This window comes from Anastrepha ludens, chromosome 3, assembly GCF_028408465.1.
Source record: "Anastrepha ludens isolate Willacy chromosome 3, idAnaLude1.1, whole genome shotgun sequence".
Lineage (NCBI taxonomy): Eukaryota > Metazoa > Arthropoda > Insecta > Diptera > Tephritidae > Anastrepha > Anastrepha ludens.
The window spans coordinates 94,144,674-94,164,226 of record NC_071499.1 but is presented as its reverse complement, the minus strand read 5'-3'; the positions used below and the strand labels follow the sequence as shown (position 1 = coordinate 94,164,226).

The 19,553-nt window shown below is 34.8% G+C and overlaps 1 protein-coding gene across 9 annotated transcripts in view; it reads left to right on the top strand.

Annotated features, from left to right (window-relative positions):
• The window catches only part of LOC128858483 (disks large 1 tumor suppressor protein), a 157,069-nt gene extending 138,403 nt beyond the window's left edge, over positions 1-18,666 (top strand). For 8 of the 9 annotated variants that reach the window (XM_054094804.1, XM_054094803.1, XM_054094802.1 and 5 more), the window contains 4 exons: positions 12,187-12,336; positions 12,428-12,710; positions 15,944-16,035; positions 16,116-18,666. In XM_054094804.1, the coding sequence (XP_053950779.1) occupies positions 12,187-12,336; positions 12,428-12,710; positions 15,944-16,035; positions 16,116-16,222 (632 nt within the window). In that variant the 3' untranslated portion in view covers positions 16,223-18,666. Of the gene's footprint in view, positions 1-7,130; positions 7,212-12,186; positions 12,337-12,427; positions 12,711-15,943; positions 16,036-16,115 lie in introns of all 9 variants that reach the window. The other variant, XM_054094800.1, reaches the window with a different exon arrangement.
• The last annotated feature ends 887 nt before the right edge of the window (positions 18,667-19,553 follow it).

The window sequence follows — 19,553 nt, the reverse complement described above, 5'->3', positions numbered from 1 at the left end:
GACCAAGGGTCTTATACATAAGTAGTTGAAAATACCTATACATACACGTGCACTTGTACGTAATTCATTATTTTCCATATATTTTTTACAAGTTTCTTAATCTATGTAGGTGCATTATTAATACAATTTAAATCAAATAATGTTTACATAAAAATCATATTATTTATACGCACATCTCTTGTGCAAGTAAGTTTATTGTTTTGTAATTTTTTTATTGGTTTGCAAAATCATTGATGCCCACAAATAGGGAAATGTTATTGAGGGAGAGTAAAAATTTAAATATTTTGTTTTGTTATTAGATTAGTTTTAGTTCACAATAGATGTTTACAAATAATTAATTATTCTTTTTTACCTCAGAATCAGACCGTCCAATTCCTAAGTAAAATCGGACCCTAGGTCTGGAAATTCATATAGTTTTCGAGATATCGCCAAAGATTTTGGATTAAAGAAAAAAGGTTGATCAGAAAACCTTCTAATATCTAGAGTATTGTCTATTTTTACAACAAAACAAGCGTTATATAAAAAATATGGATATTTTCGATCTATATTTTATATATGCGAGAACGGCTTTCGAAAAAAAATCTTTTATTCATTTCTTAAATCCAGAATATCTAAAAAAAATTTAATCCAATAGATATAAAGATTACTCTCAGCCGAATAAAAATACTCATTTGTGCATTGTAGTGGCAAAGTTTAAAAATTGGCTAACCGAGAATCGAATTTTACCTTATGAAGTGAGACTTTTTTTATCATTTGGTTACAAAAATGGTTACAAATTTAATCTTCAAATAGCCATCGCTAGCGACACATTTTCCCCATCTCTCAGGCAATTTGTGGATGCCGCGCCAAAAAAATTGGCCGTCTTTGGCCGCAAACCAATTAAGCCATTTTTTGGCTTCTTCGTGAGAATTGAAGCGCTGCTCGGAAAGTGCGTGGCCCCTCGATGCAAACAAATGATAATCGGAAGACGCCAAGTCTGGTGAGTAAGCCGCATGCACCATCGGTTCCCAATCGTATGTCTCCACCAATTCCCGAGTCGCTCTTATTCGATGTGGCGGTGCATTGTCATCAAGAAAATTTACTTTGTGACGCCGATTGGTATATTCTGGGCGTTTTCGGTGTATAGCGCTGTTCAAATCGATCAATTGTCGTTGGTAACGTGCACCGTCAACTGCTTCACCTGGTTTTAATAGCTCGTACCAATTCATACCATGCTAATCCCAGAAAACACACAACATTGCCTTGCGCCCGAAGCTATTTGGTTTGGCCGTTGTTTTTGGCTTGTGGACGGGCGGACCATACGATCGTTTTAGCTTGGGATGGGAGAAACACACCCATTTTTCATCACCCGTAACGATTTGATGCAAAAAAGACTTCCTTTTGAACAGGGAGAGCAGCATTTCACAAGTGGTTTTTCGATGTCCGCAAATCGTAGTTTGAAGGCACGAAATTAGACATTTTTAAGAGCGACAAAAATGCATTGTTGTATGAAACGTAACAAGCAATGAACTGAATATTGTTGACAGTTGACAGACGAAAAAAACAAGACATTGGGGAAGGTTTAAAAATACTACTAGCGACATCTATGGGCTAATAGCTGAAAGTCTCACTTCATAGGTATATACCTGGTAGGATTACATTAGCTGGTTTTCCTAGTAACAAGTATCTCAGGATAATAAATTTGAATTATAAAATGACATATTAATAGCATCTTTACAAATTGGTTTCCCTTGAAAACTCCTTGCATGCCAAATATGTGCTAAAAACTACTCGGAGTGATATCGAATTCCAAATTAAAATTTTAATCTGTAGCGTACGTGTATTTACATTGCCATAAAAATGTTTAAATATAGTATTTTTTGAAATATGCTTTGCCGCCCTCTAAAGGTGCGGTCAGACATTTGCTATAAAGCGTGTCTTCAACTTGTTTTGATGCCAGAAATATTTACTTTCCCTTCTGAACACCTGGAACGTGTATGAAAATTTAGACAAATTCAAATCAAAATTCTCCGTGCTCCAAGAATTGTTCGCCCAAACTGATCTGTGTATTGTAATCACAATCCATTTCCAATCAAGATCAGTTTATTTTTTAGAAAGAAATTATGGTTGCCCATGCGGTAAGCGAAATAATAAAAGATCCGATCCCACGGCGGCTGCAATAACCCAAAAAGAAGTTTGAAGAAATTTCAATACAAGTCACTTCTTGGAAAATAAGAAATTGGTTTTTCAAAACTATTTTACGTGCATACATCTCGACATTTTTTTATAAAATTTGTAGTTTTTATTTTTAATTTACTAAATCATAAAAAAAAAATTCAAATATTTATATATTTTAAATACTTATTTCCTTTATTAAGAATCTTTATTTTTAAACTAGAAAAAAAATATTTTAAAATCATTATATAATATTTTAATTTCATGCATATTTGATTAAAAATAACAAATACCTTATTGCAAACTCGTATGCGTCTCATAGTTTTCTAGTGAAATACACACATACACATGTACACACATATATATGTACATACATACAAGCAGTGAACATTGTACTATGCCCACGTCCACACTCCCGTTTGTGCTACTTATCATAGCCTTAAGGTTGAACAGAGAAATTCGTCTATCCCCACATGTCAATATAGTATGGATATGAATATACGAGTAGTATGTCAGATGGACAAATGAACACATTCAGAAATTTGTATGCAGATTCTGAGAAACAACCCGATCGTTTGTGGCTTTTTCACTAAACTCAAAAACCTATCCACATGTTAGTTTTTACGACAAAATTCACTACATATTATATTCCTCTATGTATGTACATCTTTTTGCTATAAAATTGGCGATATTGTGTCATATCCAGCATACGCCAAATCCTGCTTAGCTTCTTGTCCCGCTGCATTTGTGTGAAGCCACATTCATTATTGCTTTGGCTTGGCAGATTTCAGATTCCAAACGTTTGGTTGTCTATTTTTCTTAGTTATGATCGTTTACTTTTCTTTTAATTTTTCAAAATTTTATATTTTTTGTAGAATGTGCATTTATTTTATGTTTCTATTTGCCTTTGTGTTGTGCGAATGGGGATTCCCATATGGTATTGATTCGTGAACGCCGTATATGAGACAGTATGGCGTAAATGCATGAAATAATTTAAATAAGAGTAAGTTCATATGTATTAGGATTGTCCTTATTTTTAACGTTTATAATTATTATTTGAAACTAATAAATCTCCTCACTTATTTCTTTAAGGCAACAAAAAATGCTAAATATTCCAGTTTCTTCGAAATAAGTGGGCGAAGTAAAGGCAATTGCTGGATTTCCTTACTTCATCTTCTATAAAAAAAAACGAAGAAAATAATTTACTGTTATCTCTCCAAAATCATGTATCCCGTCAAGCAGTGATATTTCTTAACCAGTAAATTTAACGAAAATGTAAATTAAACACACACACACACACAGTTTCCCTCGGATTATATGCCAGTTGATAACGGTTAAATTTTCACTTGCATTCACCTCCATAAAGTACCTTTATCCGATCGACCTAAAATTTTGTGTGATTTTGAACAACGGATAATAAATGAGAAATAATAACATGAAACAAATGCAACCACGTACTGTACATACTTATGTGCAAAAGAAAATAAGTTTCTTTGTATATTTTCAAAGAGTTGTTTCATAAAAAATAGTTCAGTAATTTCATAATTGTTTGCGGGATGAAAAGTCGATTCCAATAACATATGCACGAGGAATACGAAGTAAACAGCTCAAATCCAAAAACTGTTCGATTTCCCTGTGGTATGAAACGAAATAGATGATTACCTTATTTGTTTTAGTAATGGTGATAAAAGTCAAAATATAAACATAAGCAGAAAGAAATCTGCATAGAAGAGTTTTAATTAACGATTTCTGCAAAAAGTTAAATTTACTTGGTTTTAATGAGTAGTAACGCTACTTTGCGTCTAAATCGCAGTAAAAATAAAAAATCTCACAACTCACACTTTCCTTCATATCCAACTGCAGTGCACCTCTTACGGATTTGTATCGCGAGATTGCTTAATAGTTTTATGTGGTGGGGTGCCATTATACTACATTCCGTAGGTTCGTACCAATGGATCTTTTTTCAAAGAATATCTAACAAAAGAGCTCCTCTTAAATTAAACTTAGTAAAAGGTGTTATATACACAATCATACTCTCTGAACTTCTTCTGAAGCCGAGTCCATTACCAAATTCCACTCATTTCCATGGCAGCCGGTTCTACGTTACCGGAATGACTCGGGGTTTTCCCCACTACCACTGTCTAGTGAGCAGTGTATCACCCCAACCTGCGTCCTGATGCCCCTCCTTTCAACACCTTCATGAAATGAGGCACAGATGCTCCCTGTAATGGAGCACAACAAACTGCTTAGCAAGCAGTTCCTGTTAGGATGCTACTGCAGGTTTAACCCTTGCAGACACCTGCTTGAGCCAGAGCCGCCTCCTAGGCACGTCAGGAGACACCTTTTAAACTACGCAGGACAAAACTGACAGAAATCTGCTGGACCAGACAGTATTTAGACAGTCATTAAACGGCATTCACCGGGAGACCGTCACCACTTTCTTAAGCTCCCGTCCACTGAATGCCGTAATCGGAGTCCAACCACCACCCATTGCAGATGAAGAGCTCCAGCTTCCCCGTGAGACACGTGTAAAACTGGCACAATTACGTTCTGGATATTGTATCAGGTTAAACTCATACTTATCCGGAATTGACCCCAACATACCTAACTTATGTCCGGCATGTGAAGGCACCCCGCACGACACTAACCACCTTTTCACATGCCCTTTAAAACCGACTCATCTAACACCCCTCATCCTCTGGACCCAACCTGTCGAAACAGCAAGTTTCCTGGGCTTACCTTTAGATGAGCCAGACGAAGGCGACCGGTGATACATCCCGTCAGTGTAGGGTGTTAAAACAACAACAAGAACCAAATTCCACTTGCTTGAGATGCTGTGAGGCTTTTGAGTTGATGTTATTGTTTATTTTTGCAAATGAAGGCTCCTGCACGTGCATTACTGATCTTGATTATGTGCGTCAGCCAGCGGACTATCAAAACCTAAAAAAACCGCTGCTGATTCAGAAATGCCGCCGTATCTTCACGAGCTCATAAGAAAATGTAGTAGTACATTTTCTAGGTTTAAGTCCATTGCGTTTCAGAGGTTCGTCTTGATACCGAAACTCGATACATCGTACTCTTAGAAATGCTCAGACTTTTAATAGATATAAAGGGTGGCACAAAATTAATCGGGTGGCGCAAAATTAACCATTCAACTTTTTACTCAAAAAAAAAATAAAATTATTTTGAATGACGGAAATCTTTATTTTGACCCTTACGTGCTCCATTGCTTGTCTGTTTGTATGCTGCAGCTGTCTAGCTCACAAGTGTCAAATATGATTGCCGTAGGACGATATTTGCAAATATTATAAATCTTTCCATAATTGATTAATTTTGCGCCACCTGTTACTTATATTTCTACGCATATGTGAACTAACTATCGAAAAGTTTTCTTCTTACTTTCTAAAACTCAATATATACTTCGCGATTTTATTTTCTTTGCTTATCAGCCTGATAAATATAGCTTTGCCCATAAATAAATATTTTTCTGAAAAATTCCTGCAACTTTACCATCGGCTATTTGTGTTTTGGATTTGTGTTCTTTGGTGATCCAGTTAGTTTATAGAGCAATATATTGTGAATTTGCTAAGGCATTGCTCCATTGGGCTTTCATTTTATTACACCGGTTACTTTCTTTTTATTTCTTAATTTTTTTATCTGTTTGTAGGCTAAACCACCTGTATTTAAGCTACTACGTATATTATTCCAGAAAGTGTAAAGGCTTTACATATGTACCCCCAACATATCCTCAGACAAACCACATTTGAACCCGAAATAAATTCTCTTAAAAAGATTTATCACCCACACAAGAAAATTACTAGGCTAACAATGGCATTCTAATATTTGCTTTGTTGAATTTTGCAATACAAATTTGTCGTAAGCAATTAGTGTGCCTGAGAATATGCAACACCTGCGGCATGTATTGCTACACGTGGTTGACACATAAACGCGCCCTGGTTTTATGTAATTCTAATAATTACTATTCATTACATTATCGATTTTTGAGTTGTTTTAACGAAGTGAATTTCTGAAAAAGGTTTTTTATTTAGCAAATATCATATTGACTCCGCATAGAACCTTCAGCTCTATATGGCTTTACACACTATTCATCACCACCATTACTCGGTTAGCAACAAAGCATACTCGGCATAAATCACTTAATTTTTTTTGTGTTTTTTTTTATTGCCTTTAATTGCTTTGATTCGGTTTTTGCGTTCTCATCGTAGGTTTTTTGTTTTGCGTCTTCTCTCATTGCGATCCTACCTTTTGTTCGTTTCCTTCCTGCCTTTGTTAGAACCCGTAGATAAGTTCGTACCATTTCGTTGCAAATTCATCAATTGGTTGCAATTTATGTAGTATTAAAATTCGAACGTAAAGTTTCAAACATGTATACTTATTTACGTCAACATCAATTATATTTGGTTTCAAGATTCATAGACACACTGAAAATTGAATTGAAATAATATACACCGTCAATGTACAAAAATAATAGATTTTCTTTTTCTTTTGAATTTTGTCGTATTTTCTGCTCCTACTACTCTACCACCTCTACTTTTACTACCTACTCCACTACCAACTACCTACTACTACTACTCTGCTACTATTTCAACTGCTCTTCTAAATCGATATCGATTAATTGACTGATTGATTGATTGTAATGTTTTAATTCGAAAAAATCTCGTTATTGACAAATGGCCAAACCAAACCACAAATCAATTTGGTACAATAAATCAAATCGAATGCGAAATTGAAATCGAAATCACATTGAAAACATCCGATATGGAATGCATATATATCTGCGTCCAACAAATATAACTTCTACTACTACTACTATTTTGTGTCACTACTACCAACCATCAAAAATACGATTCTGCCATCATAACAACAACAACAACTACTACTACTATTTAACTACTACCAATCAAACAACTGTTCAAACAACCAATGAATCAACATCACATCCTCTGCACTAAAAGCCGAAATTATCTACCGTGTGGAGTTGCCAGATATGGAGCAGATAACACTAATCTATTTGGAGAATAGTGATGCTGACTATCGTAAGTTCAGCGGCTGAAGTAATACGTAAATGAATAAATTCAGAAATGAAAAAAATAAAGTATTAAAAAGTGTTAACATTAAAAATGTTTTAAATGACAAAAAAAAAAAAAAATATTAATGTTAAAGCAAGTTTTAAGTAACAAGTGAAATATTTGAATTAATTACCGTTAAAAGTTAGTTTGTTTAAGTAACCAACAAAAAACAAGCTTAGAAGTTTACAAGTAAAAAAACAAAAGTATTCTATGTTAGTGTTTCTGACGAGCGAAACAAAAATATTAAAAGCCAAAGCAATTTAAATGAAATCGTAGTATCAAAGTTAAGCATACATTAAAGAAAGAAAGTATTAAAATGACAGTATTATGTTCTCTTAATTTCAATATTAATTTTTCTTAAAGCGTCTTCTTTCTGGTATATTTTGTTCGTGCGTTCGTTCGATTGTGCATTTTTTATATTTCGTTTTCTTTCTCTAACTCCTTCACTACACAATTGTTTTGCTGGTCCATGTTTCGTTTCAGCGCAACGTCTTAATAATAGTCACAAATTGTTTCATTCTTACATTGTTATTCTGAATCTTATACTAATTACGTTACGTTTTGACACAAAAGTTATGTTACGTTACGGTTACGTTGGCTTGTTTTACGTTTGAAACCCGGTGTGCTGCAGTTGCTTGATTGATATCCTTGATTGTTAATAATTATAATTTGTAAAGCTACTTTAATTTGTAGTAAAATTTTCCAAACATACCTTCACGTATCAATTATTTTTGTGTTAATTAAGTTATTTTAGTTTTCTCCCCTTTTGTGCCTTTTTGCTCGTTTTGGGCTGACATATAGAACTTAGACCACTGAATTTTTAAGTATGTCAACAAAGAAATTGATTTGGTAAAACTATCTTTAATTTTCCGTTTTTTCTTTGGCTGTTGACTTTGCATTTGACTTGAGTTCTTCAGTTTGACTTTTGTTCTGGGTGTGGCTGTTATTTCATATATTTATTTGTATTTTTTGGTTTGCTCTTGAGTTTCACTTTACTCATTTTATTGTCAACTAGCTTTTACGTTAGTTCGTTTGTATGATCCTCATATATTCTCTTGTTCCTTGCTCGTCTCCACACAACCTGCCCATCACCATCACCCACTCAACCACTATCACAGTTATCGACCCATTATCGAACATTCTGTTTCGTATACACCCTACCCGTAAAAACATACACTCACACTGTTTAAATACGTAGTTGGAATTCGATTGATTTTTTACTTTGAATTTTGTATGAAAAAGCAATCTGTAGCGAAAAAACAATGGATTTTTGCCTCCTTCTAGGCTTTTATCACATACTTATGACTTGTCCTTTTTTGTGCTTCCTACCCTTCGTCGCATTCGCTCGTTAATTCGTATACTGTAGTTCTAGCAAACCTTTTTGCCCCTTTTAGGTTCTCAACGCATCCACCTACCAAACCACCTAACGAAACCGGAAAATAGTCGCATTTTCGACATTTGACACTTGATTTCTTTTATTTTGGTTCGTTTTTGGTTTTGTTATGGTTTCGGTTTGGTTTGTAAGTGCTAATTGCATATAAAGTTAAGAATTGTTTTATTGTTGTTGTAATGTAATGAATTTGTTTGTGTATGTAGAATATAATTTACCATATTTCAAATAGTATCTTATAATTAGCGCTCCGATTTTCCCCCTCTTCGGCAAGTAAAAGTCCTTTAAAAACATACAAGTATTCTATGTTTTATAGATTACAGAAAATTTAAAACTCCAAGACACCAAGGAAAGACATGCATTTAAGTTAAACTATTAAACGACCCATTTGCGCGACATCCTAAAACCAAGCTTGTTTCGAGGCGATGGCTAAATTTTTGCACTTTGTTCTAGCAGTAAAAGGACGATTATTATTATTTGTTTTGTAGTTTTTACGTTTACCATAAATATGCATAATAGTCTATAAAAGTTCGAATTTCGAAAATGATTTAAGTAGCAGATTAAGAAATACCTGTTTTTATATAGATTGAAATGAAAAGCATTGATAGTTGACAGCATAGAGTTAACAGTGTCAAAACATAATCTTCATTTATGAATTGTGAAGGATTTTTAAGATGTTCTGGGGATTTCGTCTTCAGTGAAGTCAATACGATTAAGAGTAGCAAATGATGCTTCACCGAAATTTTTATCAGGTCATTACTGCATTACGATTTGGTTTGAAAAGCCATTCTGGGTAAAAGTGATCATTGCATCGGAGCAGACTTAAAAACAAGATCAGTGACTTGCCGTACGAAAACGTATGAGAACGTAGTCGAAAGGAGTAAAATTAAATTAGCTATGCTGCCAATTTCTTGAGATTTTATGATTATGACATGCAACACGGTTACACGGGTGAGATGGAAAACCAAGCACGAAAACCCCATCAAACATCATCAAACTTTTTCGAAAGTTTCATGAGGACTGTTCTTACATCAAAGTGTTTATTTTACATATTCACATACCTTATAAACAAGCAATGAACCTCATTGCCAGAGATGATTTTATGGTAGAAGTTCCATTCAGGTTCCAGTTAATTTTCCAGTTTACTCATAAGTTATAGTTCATAGTGCCACGTCTTCAATTTTTAAATTAATACAAAAAATCAACTATAATTTCGCATAATAGATGGCTCATACAGTTGTAGAAAAGTAGTGTTATAGAATAGCTTTGAGTTGCCCTTGTTTATTTTCCTTAGTGAGGACTCAGCCTAACAGGGAAAATCTGCTGTGGGCCCTGCATTTGTGGAAAAAATCAAGACGCAAACCACAAATGGGAGAAGAAGCTTGGCCAAACTTCCAATAAAGTGTGTAACCACCATTACATATATATTACGCTGTTGGAAAACACTGTTTCGTCATTTTGGTGTTTCACCGAGATTCGAACCTACGATTTCTCTGAATGGTAGACACGCAGCAACCCATTCGACTACGGCGGCCGTCGTAAGAAATATGCCATTGTTTATTATTGAAGACGAGACCTTTAGAAACCACGGCTCTTAGAACCAAATTCGAACTTTTGCAGCATTATACGTAGGTGTAGATGTTTTTGTTGTTATTAGAAAATCGGTCGATACCGTTTAACAATACCTAACTAATTTCAAAATTCGAACGTAAATCCTATATTTCATATCAGTTAGGGACCCTAATTATGAGATTGAGTAGCAGCAATTAAATATAAGCCAAGATTATCTTTGTTTTTTAAGGCATGCCATCTTGCGAGTTTGTTAAATTATTTTTGGTAGAGAAGTTAAGACTTTTAGTAATTGAACTTAAATTAATTGACTTAGCCATCAAAGTGTACATAGTGAATGTTTGTGTGATGCTATGCCAATTCTGATTAGCTTTATATTTTGTTTTAATATTTTTCTCAGCATGTTGAATGTAGAATGAAAATATATTTTTGTTATATTAATTTTTAGTGTTTAATAATATTGTCTTTAAAAAAAAATTATTATGCCCTTTGAATTGTTAGACTTAGAACATTCTGTCTTTAATAGCGTTGAGGAGCAAGGGCTTTCATAGCTGGAAACCGTTTTGTGAGAAGTCTGATAAGACATTTTTTTATTAATACCAGTTATTAATATATGTTAAGGGTGGTCCAAATACGAGGTGGCGCAAAATTAAACATCCAATTTTGTTTTTCAATAATTTTTTACTTCTGTGCTACGATTTCATTCATTTAACTGCCTCGCACTGAATCTTTGTTAAATTTGACACATAATAATTTTGATATTCTAGGATACCCCACACTTTTTAAACAAAAACCGACAACCAATCGTGCGTTTTCCGATCACAATATGGGGTAATTCAGTAGCAGCCGGGAAAAAAACGTATCTGTAAAGATTATTTTTCGATGTCCAACTAAAGAAGCGACAATGGAATGGTGGGTAAGGTCGATCCTACGATAGTCGCGCTTATGTTCCACTCCAGCAGCATATCGCACACTTTACTATATTTTTGTGATTTTACAACAGCATGAATATGTTCGTTTGCGTCCAGTTTGGCAGACGATTGGGTTTTAATGTGCTTAATCCGTGATATTGTGTAAAATATTGTTATTGGGCTCGTCAAGTACCAGTGTATATTTTAAATTTAATGGTAGTTCGTTATTCCGCATAGAGTTGTCCCTTAAAGTCTTGTAATTGGACCACCCTGCCTTAAATAGTGCATTATTTAATACTTAATTTTATTTGGTAAAGATTTGTATATACTCTTTTAAAAACAATATAACTGTATAAGGCAGAGAAATGTTCAGATCATCTCCTTAGGCTCAATATTAATTTTATTTGAATTTTTCGTTTTACTTGTGTTTTCTGGATTAAAGTAATGGTCTAGTGCATATACTTAGTCTAATATAATCGTATAATAATGTCCTGTGTTTATGAAAATCTGTGGTGTCTCAGTATCATTTGCATAAGCTCAGTTCCTGTATACTCGTTTTTTTTTTTAATTTATTCAGATGAACCGTTTTATTTGTGTATCTTGAACTGTCCCTCGTTTGCGCTTTGTTGTGTCTGTTGCCTTTTTTGTTCAGCCGCTTACAAATACTTAGTATAAATAAATTAGGATTTACTCTTTTTATAGAAAATAGCTAATTATTTGTTTGAATTGTAAAAATTTTTTGAAAAATAAAAATAAACCATGATTAATTAAAAATTAATATTTTTTAGCAAAACAGTGAATGCAAGCAAAAAAGTAAACGTTTTAAAATAAAAAAATGCGTGATGCAATTATTGCATTCCACCTAGCGTTTGTAGGGAAAATGATCCGCAAATACTTTAGTAATGTTTTTCCAATAAAAATTTATGAAATTAACTTATTTACAATATATAATTTTAATCTTATAATGCCAATGAGATATCAATTGCATATTTTGCATTGAAAACATCTATTTCGTTCATTCGTCCATTTCTTCATTGCCGCCATGACATCCCGTTTTATACGTATTTTACAGCATCCGAAGAGAATGTCCTATCGTATGAGGCCGTACAGCGGTTATCCATTAACTATACGCGGCCGGTTATCGTGCTCGGCCCATTGAAAGATCGCATCAATGACGACTTGATATCGGAATATCCAGAGAAATTTGGCTCCTGTGTACCACGTGAGTAGAGCGGCAATATATGTATTTATGTATATTACTTGTATGTAATAAATTTTTATAAATTTTATTTTTGCGTTCGTCTGTTTTTTAGATACGACTCGGCCGAAACGTGATTACGAAGTAGATGGTCGTGATTATCACTTTGTATCGTCACGTGAGCAAATGGAACGCGATATACAAAACCATCTATTCATCGAAGCGGGACAGTACAATGACAACCTTTATGGCACATCGGTGGCGAGTGTGCGTGAAGTAGCGGAGAAGGGTAAACATTGCATTTTGGATGTGTCGGGCAATGCCATTAAGCGGCTACAAGTCGCTCAACTCTATCCAATTGCAATATTTATCAAACCGAAATCTGTGGATTCGATAATGTAAGTGATCAAGATTTAAGTAATTCATTTTGTGACTATTTTTAAAGTTGATTATAACAAGTAAAAAAGTGTTTAAGTTCCAATGAAACTAACTTTATCACCTACTAAAAGATTTTTAACTCGCTAATCCTCTAGCGATGAGTGGAAATCAATTAGACGTGATTTGGAAAAACTGGTTGGTCCATCCATGCATAGCGTAATTCCTTATTTCTATCGACATCTTTCTGCTTCTAAAGGGTTTTTCTATAAGGGCGGATAGATGTTGAAATGGAATAAAATGGCGTTTGCTGTGTGGCACGTAGCGTCGTCCTGCTGGAACCACATGTCGTCTAGGTCCATATGGTTCAATATGGGCCATAAGAAATTGGAAGGGCCACCACGTCTACCGAAAAATGGGCGCAATGCGCGCAACGTTTGCGTTAATGAACACTCATTTTGATAATAAAGTTGTATCATTTAAACGTGCTGTTCAATCGTGTAACTTGCCATGATGATTTGGCATAAACAACTGAATAATAAACAAAAGATTTGACAGATGTCACCAAAACAAAATGGCTGCCACAGGGCGCCAAAATCGACCCGCGCCAATTGAAAACCCCTTTATATACATGTCTGAGGGCTGTAGTGACTTTTAAATATCGAAAATATTTATGTTTTGACTGACAGTCAGGTGACTGCCAAACTTTTACCAAATATTCTCTGACATCAAACGTAATGGCGCCAGCTTGTTTAACGAACGACTGATAGATTTCGTACATAAATTGTCTGATTTATTTGCCACTTAGACAAAGACTAGTTGGTCTATATAGGTGGCTTTGAAATAGAAAACATAAATAGATACCAACGGATATCTTTACGAACTTATCACTTTCTATTAAACGAAAAATTTCATTCAATTGAGGGTCGTGGAATTTGGCTAGAATCTGTTGACGGTTAAAGACACCAATTATTTTCTGTTGTTGTTGTTGTTGCAGTTCTTCGCCCTGTCAGTGTAGTGCAATCACCGGTCGTCTTCGTCTAGCTTATCTAACGGTAGGCCCAGGAAACTAGCTGTTTCGACGGGTTGGGTCCAGAGGGAGAGAGGTGTTAGGTGAGTGGGTTTGATGGGCCATGTGAAAAGGTGGTTAGTGTCGAGCGGGGTGCCTTCACATGCCGGACATATGTTTAGTATGTCGGGGTCGATTCTGGATAAGTAGGAGTTTAACCTGCTACAGTATCCAGAACGTAATTGTGCCAAGATCATTTCTTTTCTGTCTTTAATCTCAGTAGACTACATTTTCGTCCACCAACATCCGCCCCTATTAGGCATGGCGTGATGGGATACACTCAAGCAGATAGAGTGGACGGAAGCTGTCGAGAAGACAATACAGCAACATCTTATTTGCAATTGCCCGATTTTAACTAACACGAATGTCCTAGAGGGTTTTGGGAGGAGCTTGGTAAGCATTTTAATTTTTACGGCTGCTTAGCCTAATATATGTAGCTGGAAGATCAATGACAGGGTGGTCTATATAGTATTTTTTTAATCATATGTTATTTTGACAGCTCTTCCGCGGTGTTAATTTTGAGATAAAATCAGTATCGAGCAGTCCGCTTCACTTGATTAGAGGCAATAATTTTTATGGGAGAAAATGGTTATTAAAGCAACTGTATTTGGTCTAGTAATCCAAGGGTTTCAGATAATTCCAGTGAAGACTGTACTTCGCTCGAAAATAAACATGCATCAAAATATTATTCCTCCTAACGGTATTTGGCAACAGTAAAACTTCAGCAGCTGTAATACTGTGCTTGATTAAATGCACTCAGTTTGCCTACATTATTTACGATTACTCTTTCATTCGGAACATTTTCGTAGATATGATTTAATGTAGTTTATAGTTATCTTTTCCTGGTTTCGAAATAAATACTACTCTTACGCGTCGCCATTGGGATGGTATATAACCAAATGCGAGACAGGCTGTGAAGATCCTTTTCATGGCCTCAATCAGCCTGTCTCCTCCTTTTTTAAGCATTGCTGGATATATTCTGTCAGGTCCAGGGGACTTAAAGTTCTCAAAGGAAGACAAGGAAAACCTTATCGATTCCTTTGTCACTATCCGACTAGCAATATACCAGCTGTACCTAGAGGTTCCACCGTTGCCATCGGTTTTGTTCATGCCACTCTCTACTTCAGAGAGAGTTCTACTATCCGGAAAATGGGTTTCGAGTAGAGCATTAAACGTTTCCGATTTGGAAATGGTATATGAACCATCAGGTCATCCTTACTGTTGTTGTTAACAGCATAGGTAGCCCTGTCAGTGTAGGCATATCATCGTTCGTCTTCGTCTAGCTCATCTAGGGGTAGGCCCAGGAAACATGCTGTTTCGACAGGTTGGGTCCAGAAGAAGAGGGGGGTTAGATGAGTCGGTTTAAGGGGGCATGTGAAGAGGTGGTTAGTGTCGTGCGGGGTACCTTCACATGCCGGACATGTGTTTGGTATGTCAGGGTCGATTCTGGATATGTAGGAGTTTAACCTGCTACAGTATCTACAACGTAGTTGTGCCAGTGTTATACGAGTCTCACGGGGAAGCTGGAGCTCTTCGTCTGCAATAGGTGGTGGTTGGACTCCGATTACGGCATTCACAGGACGGGAGTTCAAGAAGGTGGTAACGGTCTCCCGGTGAATCTCGTTTATTGACTGTCTAAATACTGTCCGGTCCAGTAGGTTACGGTCAGTTTTGTCCTGGATTTCGTCAGCGGGGTCTAGGAGGTGTCTCCTCACGTGCCTGGGAGGCGGCTCTGGCTCAAGCAGGTGTCTGCAGGGATGAGACCTGCGGTAACCTTCATCCTTACTCGTTCGAATTGCTTCAAGAAGTGAACTCGCTTAATTACTTGAGGCGCCGAAACTTCGTTAGGAGTCATTAGTTTTGGTCAAGAGGTGTTTGTATATGCTATAAAAATATATATAATAGTGTAATTGTCACGTGTTCCTTTTGCTGGGGATTTGGTCGCGCTCCTTCTCCAATTTGTGGTGGTCGTATTGATGTTGTCCTACAAATGGAGAGTTTTTTCATGGCAGATATGCACTCGGACATTTGTCATTGTGTACTGAGGCGCACCCGCTATTATAAAAGCTTTTCTGTATCATTTGATGTTTCATGCCTACTGTGGTATTGTTATATGAATGAAGTTGTAACACCCTAGTGCAAACAAAAACAAAATTATGAATATATGTATATATTTTATTTTTACAGGGAAATGAATCGACGTATGACAGAAGAGCAAGCGAAGAAAACATACGAAAGAGCAATTAAAATGGAGCAAGAATTCGGGGAATACTTTACAGGTTACCATTAACTTTAATGAACTTTTTGCGAATAATTATATAAATGTTTTATTTATGCATTATTTTGCATATTTGTTTAGGAGTTGTCCAAGGAGACACCATCGAAGAGATCTACAGTAAAGTCAAAGCGATGATCTGGTCACAATCGGGACCAATCATTTGGGTACCATCCAAAGAATCTCTATGACCTACAGCCACTACGACATGGACACTGCCGCCTCGAGTACGCTGTCGACCAGTCTCGAGATCTACAACAAATCAACATCAACAGCAAACGCACTGATTTTGAACGATACGGACGATATAACTACTACAAACGTAGCTGACAATTCAGTATGCAATTGAAAATCGCAGTCTACGCAGTCTACAACGGCAATAAAAACTATACATACTATACAACGACAGCAACTTCGTTGATGCCGTCAAACGAGTATAAAACTAAATCACACACTAAATCCCAGCCCCAAGCAAACACATACAAGCAAATCCAGCCGTTTGACTGGCTGTTGGCAGTATGCGTGTGTGCGCGCGCCTATGTGTAGCTGGGTGTTTACGTCGTTGGTGTAACAGTGTGTTAGAAAGAACAAAAAAATAAAAAAAAAACACAAAAAAAAAAGATATAAGACAATGTTGTAGCTATTGGAAATAATAATTATAATAAGAATAAGGCAGGCTGCGACTACTATATACTGATGATGGTGCATTTGTTGTTTGTTTGTTACCGCTAGCAATTAAAATTTCGATAATCCATGATTATACATATATACTACATACATATATATACATAAATATATATAATTATATATAAAACTAATTAGAAACGGAAAATTGTAATGAACTGTGGGTATGGCCACACTCCATATTAATTGCAAATATTACATACTGACGTACGTACATACATACCTGCTTACAGATACCATGAAATTGCAAAAGAAAAGCACATAAAACTACACAAACTGCGATTAAGATTACAAATAAGATTTATAAAAATCGTTAAAAACAAAGTGTTGAAGCAAATTTGCTACGAATTTTGAGTAACTGAAAGTTTAAAAAAATTAAATTAAATTTAAATTAAATGAGTATGAATATAAAAATTATTTCCAGTGTCGAGGAAGAAACTCGTTTAAAACACGTAATGACTTTGAATCCGAATTAAAGTACCGTTGAGTACCTACAAGAGTACAGTAAACGTTGAAGTAGAATAAATCGCAACGTTATTAAAAAATAAGAAAAGTTTGCGATTTAAATATGAAATATGCGTAGCTAATGAGAATAAAATTAAAATTGTTTTATTAACGTTATAACGTACAATAATTTATTTATATATATACAATAGAAAAGTAAAAAAGTATGAAAACATCGGGTAGAGTAAGAAGTGGATGTTAAAAATGTATTTGTCATTAATGGAACACAAAAAATTCGAAACAAAACTACAACACATTATTATAATTATAAATTGTTTTTAAATTCTATTAAACCACAATTTTATGATTATTATTATTTTAATTTTTCGTTCCAAACTGTCACAATTTGAATTGATGTAATCGTGTAACAGAGAAGTGAAGGGATACAAATGAAATCAGTTCAAACAAATGTGTGCTTGTATGTTTTGTTTCAATACTTTCCAAGTGCGTCACGTATGCAGCAATAACAATATATTTCACACCCACACACAAGCGAGAAATAACACACTGTGCTGTATTCTTTTCGTTTTTAATTTATAAAACTTTTGTCTAATATCCAGTTGGTTGTGTGTTGCATACAACAAAAACTTACCTTACGCTTCTGAAACGCTGCTGAGTCTTGTGAATGTGCACGTACACGTACGCGTTTTTATAGTCATCAGAGCGCAGTTAAATTCGAATATGCTATAAATATAAGTTTGACAATCCTCCTAGTTTGCTTTCCGAGTTTAAGTTATATTTTCACACAATGACAACTCTGTTTCTGTTACAATTCCATTTTTTAATTATAAGTTATTTTACAATTTTATATAATTTTATTTCATATTTAAATGTAGTACATTCTCTTCCAACTGGATATCTTTGTATTTAATTGTTAGCCGTATTCGTCTGATTGTTTTTGTCTTCTAGCGGCAATCAAGAGACATTTGGTCCCGCTCATGTAGGCGCTGCTGTGCGAATTTCAGTAGCTTACCGCAGGAGAAAACATAAATAGATTTAGTTTAATGCGTTGCCTCAGCCGCAGCAGCAGCAGTCACATTTATATGTAAAGTACAATAAATGAACTTCATTAGTCCATTCGTACTACAATATGTATGTATACTACTACTATTACTATTTCTAACGCTACTTCAACCCCACTAAATGTGTCGAAGTGCATATGTATGTAATGTTTTTTTTAGAACAATATATTCTTTGTCTTATTTTTAAATTATTATTTAATATTGTACAAGTTATTACAACAATCGTAGTACATACAACATACACAATAACGCAACAAACAAACAAAAACAAATATGCAGAAAAACATGCAAACTTAACAACAAAAATACTTTTTTCAACGAATATCTACAATGCGTTAAGTGCAAGAACAAGAAGTATACAATAATACAGAATTTAAGTAAACAATTTAACTTAATTAAATCGTTTCATTTTTATTCAAAAATAACCAATTGTTTTATTTTCATTCAGTTTTAGTTTATTACACCAGCTGCATCGGGGATATTCCCAGCCTAACAGCTATGCCGAGGACATATCTGAGAAGAAGAACATTTTAAATAACTTAAAACTCAAATACAAACTGATGTATTTGTAAAGATATCTTTTGTTCATAATATTTATTACATAATATCAAATGTGTTCAAGATAATTAGAGCGCAACGAAATACCAGATTTTAACTAGTTTTTATGTTCCTATAAAGGTATAGTGCATTCTACAACAAAAACCATCTAACTCAAAGCTCCAAACATAGCGCGAAACTCACAAAAGCTTAACAAATTAAAAGAAAAAAATCAAATACATCAAAATTTCCGACTTTTTATTCAGAAACTTAAAAAAAATACCAGTCTAACGGTTAGACGCGATAGAAGTGAAACCTTCCGTAAAACAAACTGAGAGAGAATGAGACGAAAGCAGCGTTAGGAGCGGGATAATTATAGGTTCATTATAATATTGCTATAAAGTTCATATTTTATTTTCTTCATTTTATTATTATTCATCCTCAATGTTTTCAATTTCAACAAATGATACGAGTGGCTTATGATAGCTAAAATATGATACAAATGCTTTGGTTTCGATGTTGTCAACATATCTTTGAAATACCGCGTCAATTGTTGTTTTTGATCGTGTTGTCGATTCAGTGCGATTGTTACACATTTTTAAATTGAATGTTGTATTGAGAACGTCAATTAAAGGAACCGCTGTGTCCAATGCAAAATTTACGTTAAAATCGCCACTTAAAATCAGTGGAACTTTATCGTAATCTTTTCTAAGTATCCGCGATACTTCTATACACCTATACTATACTTTATTATATTAAATTTTCATGAATGAAT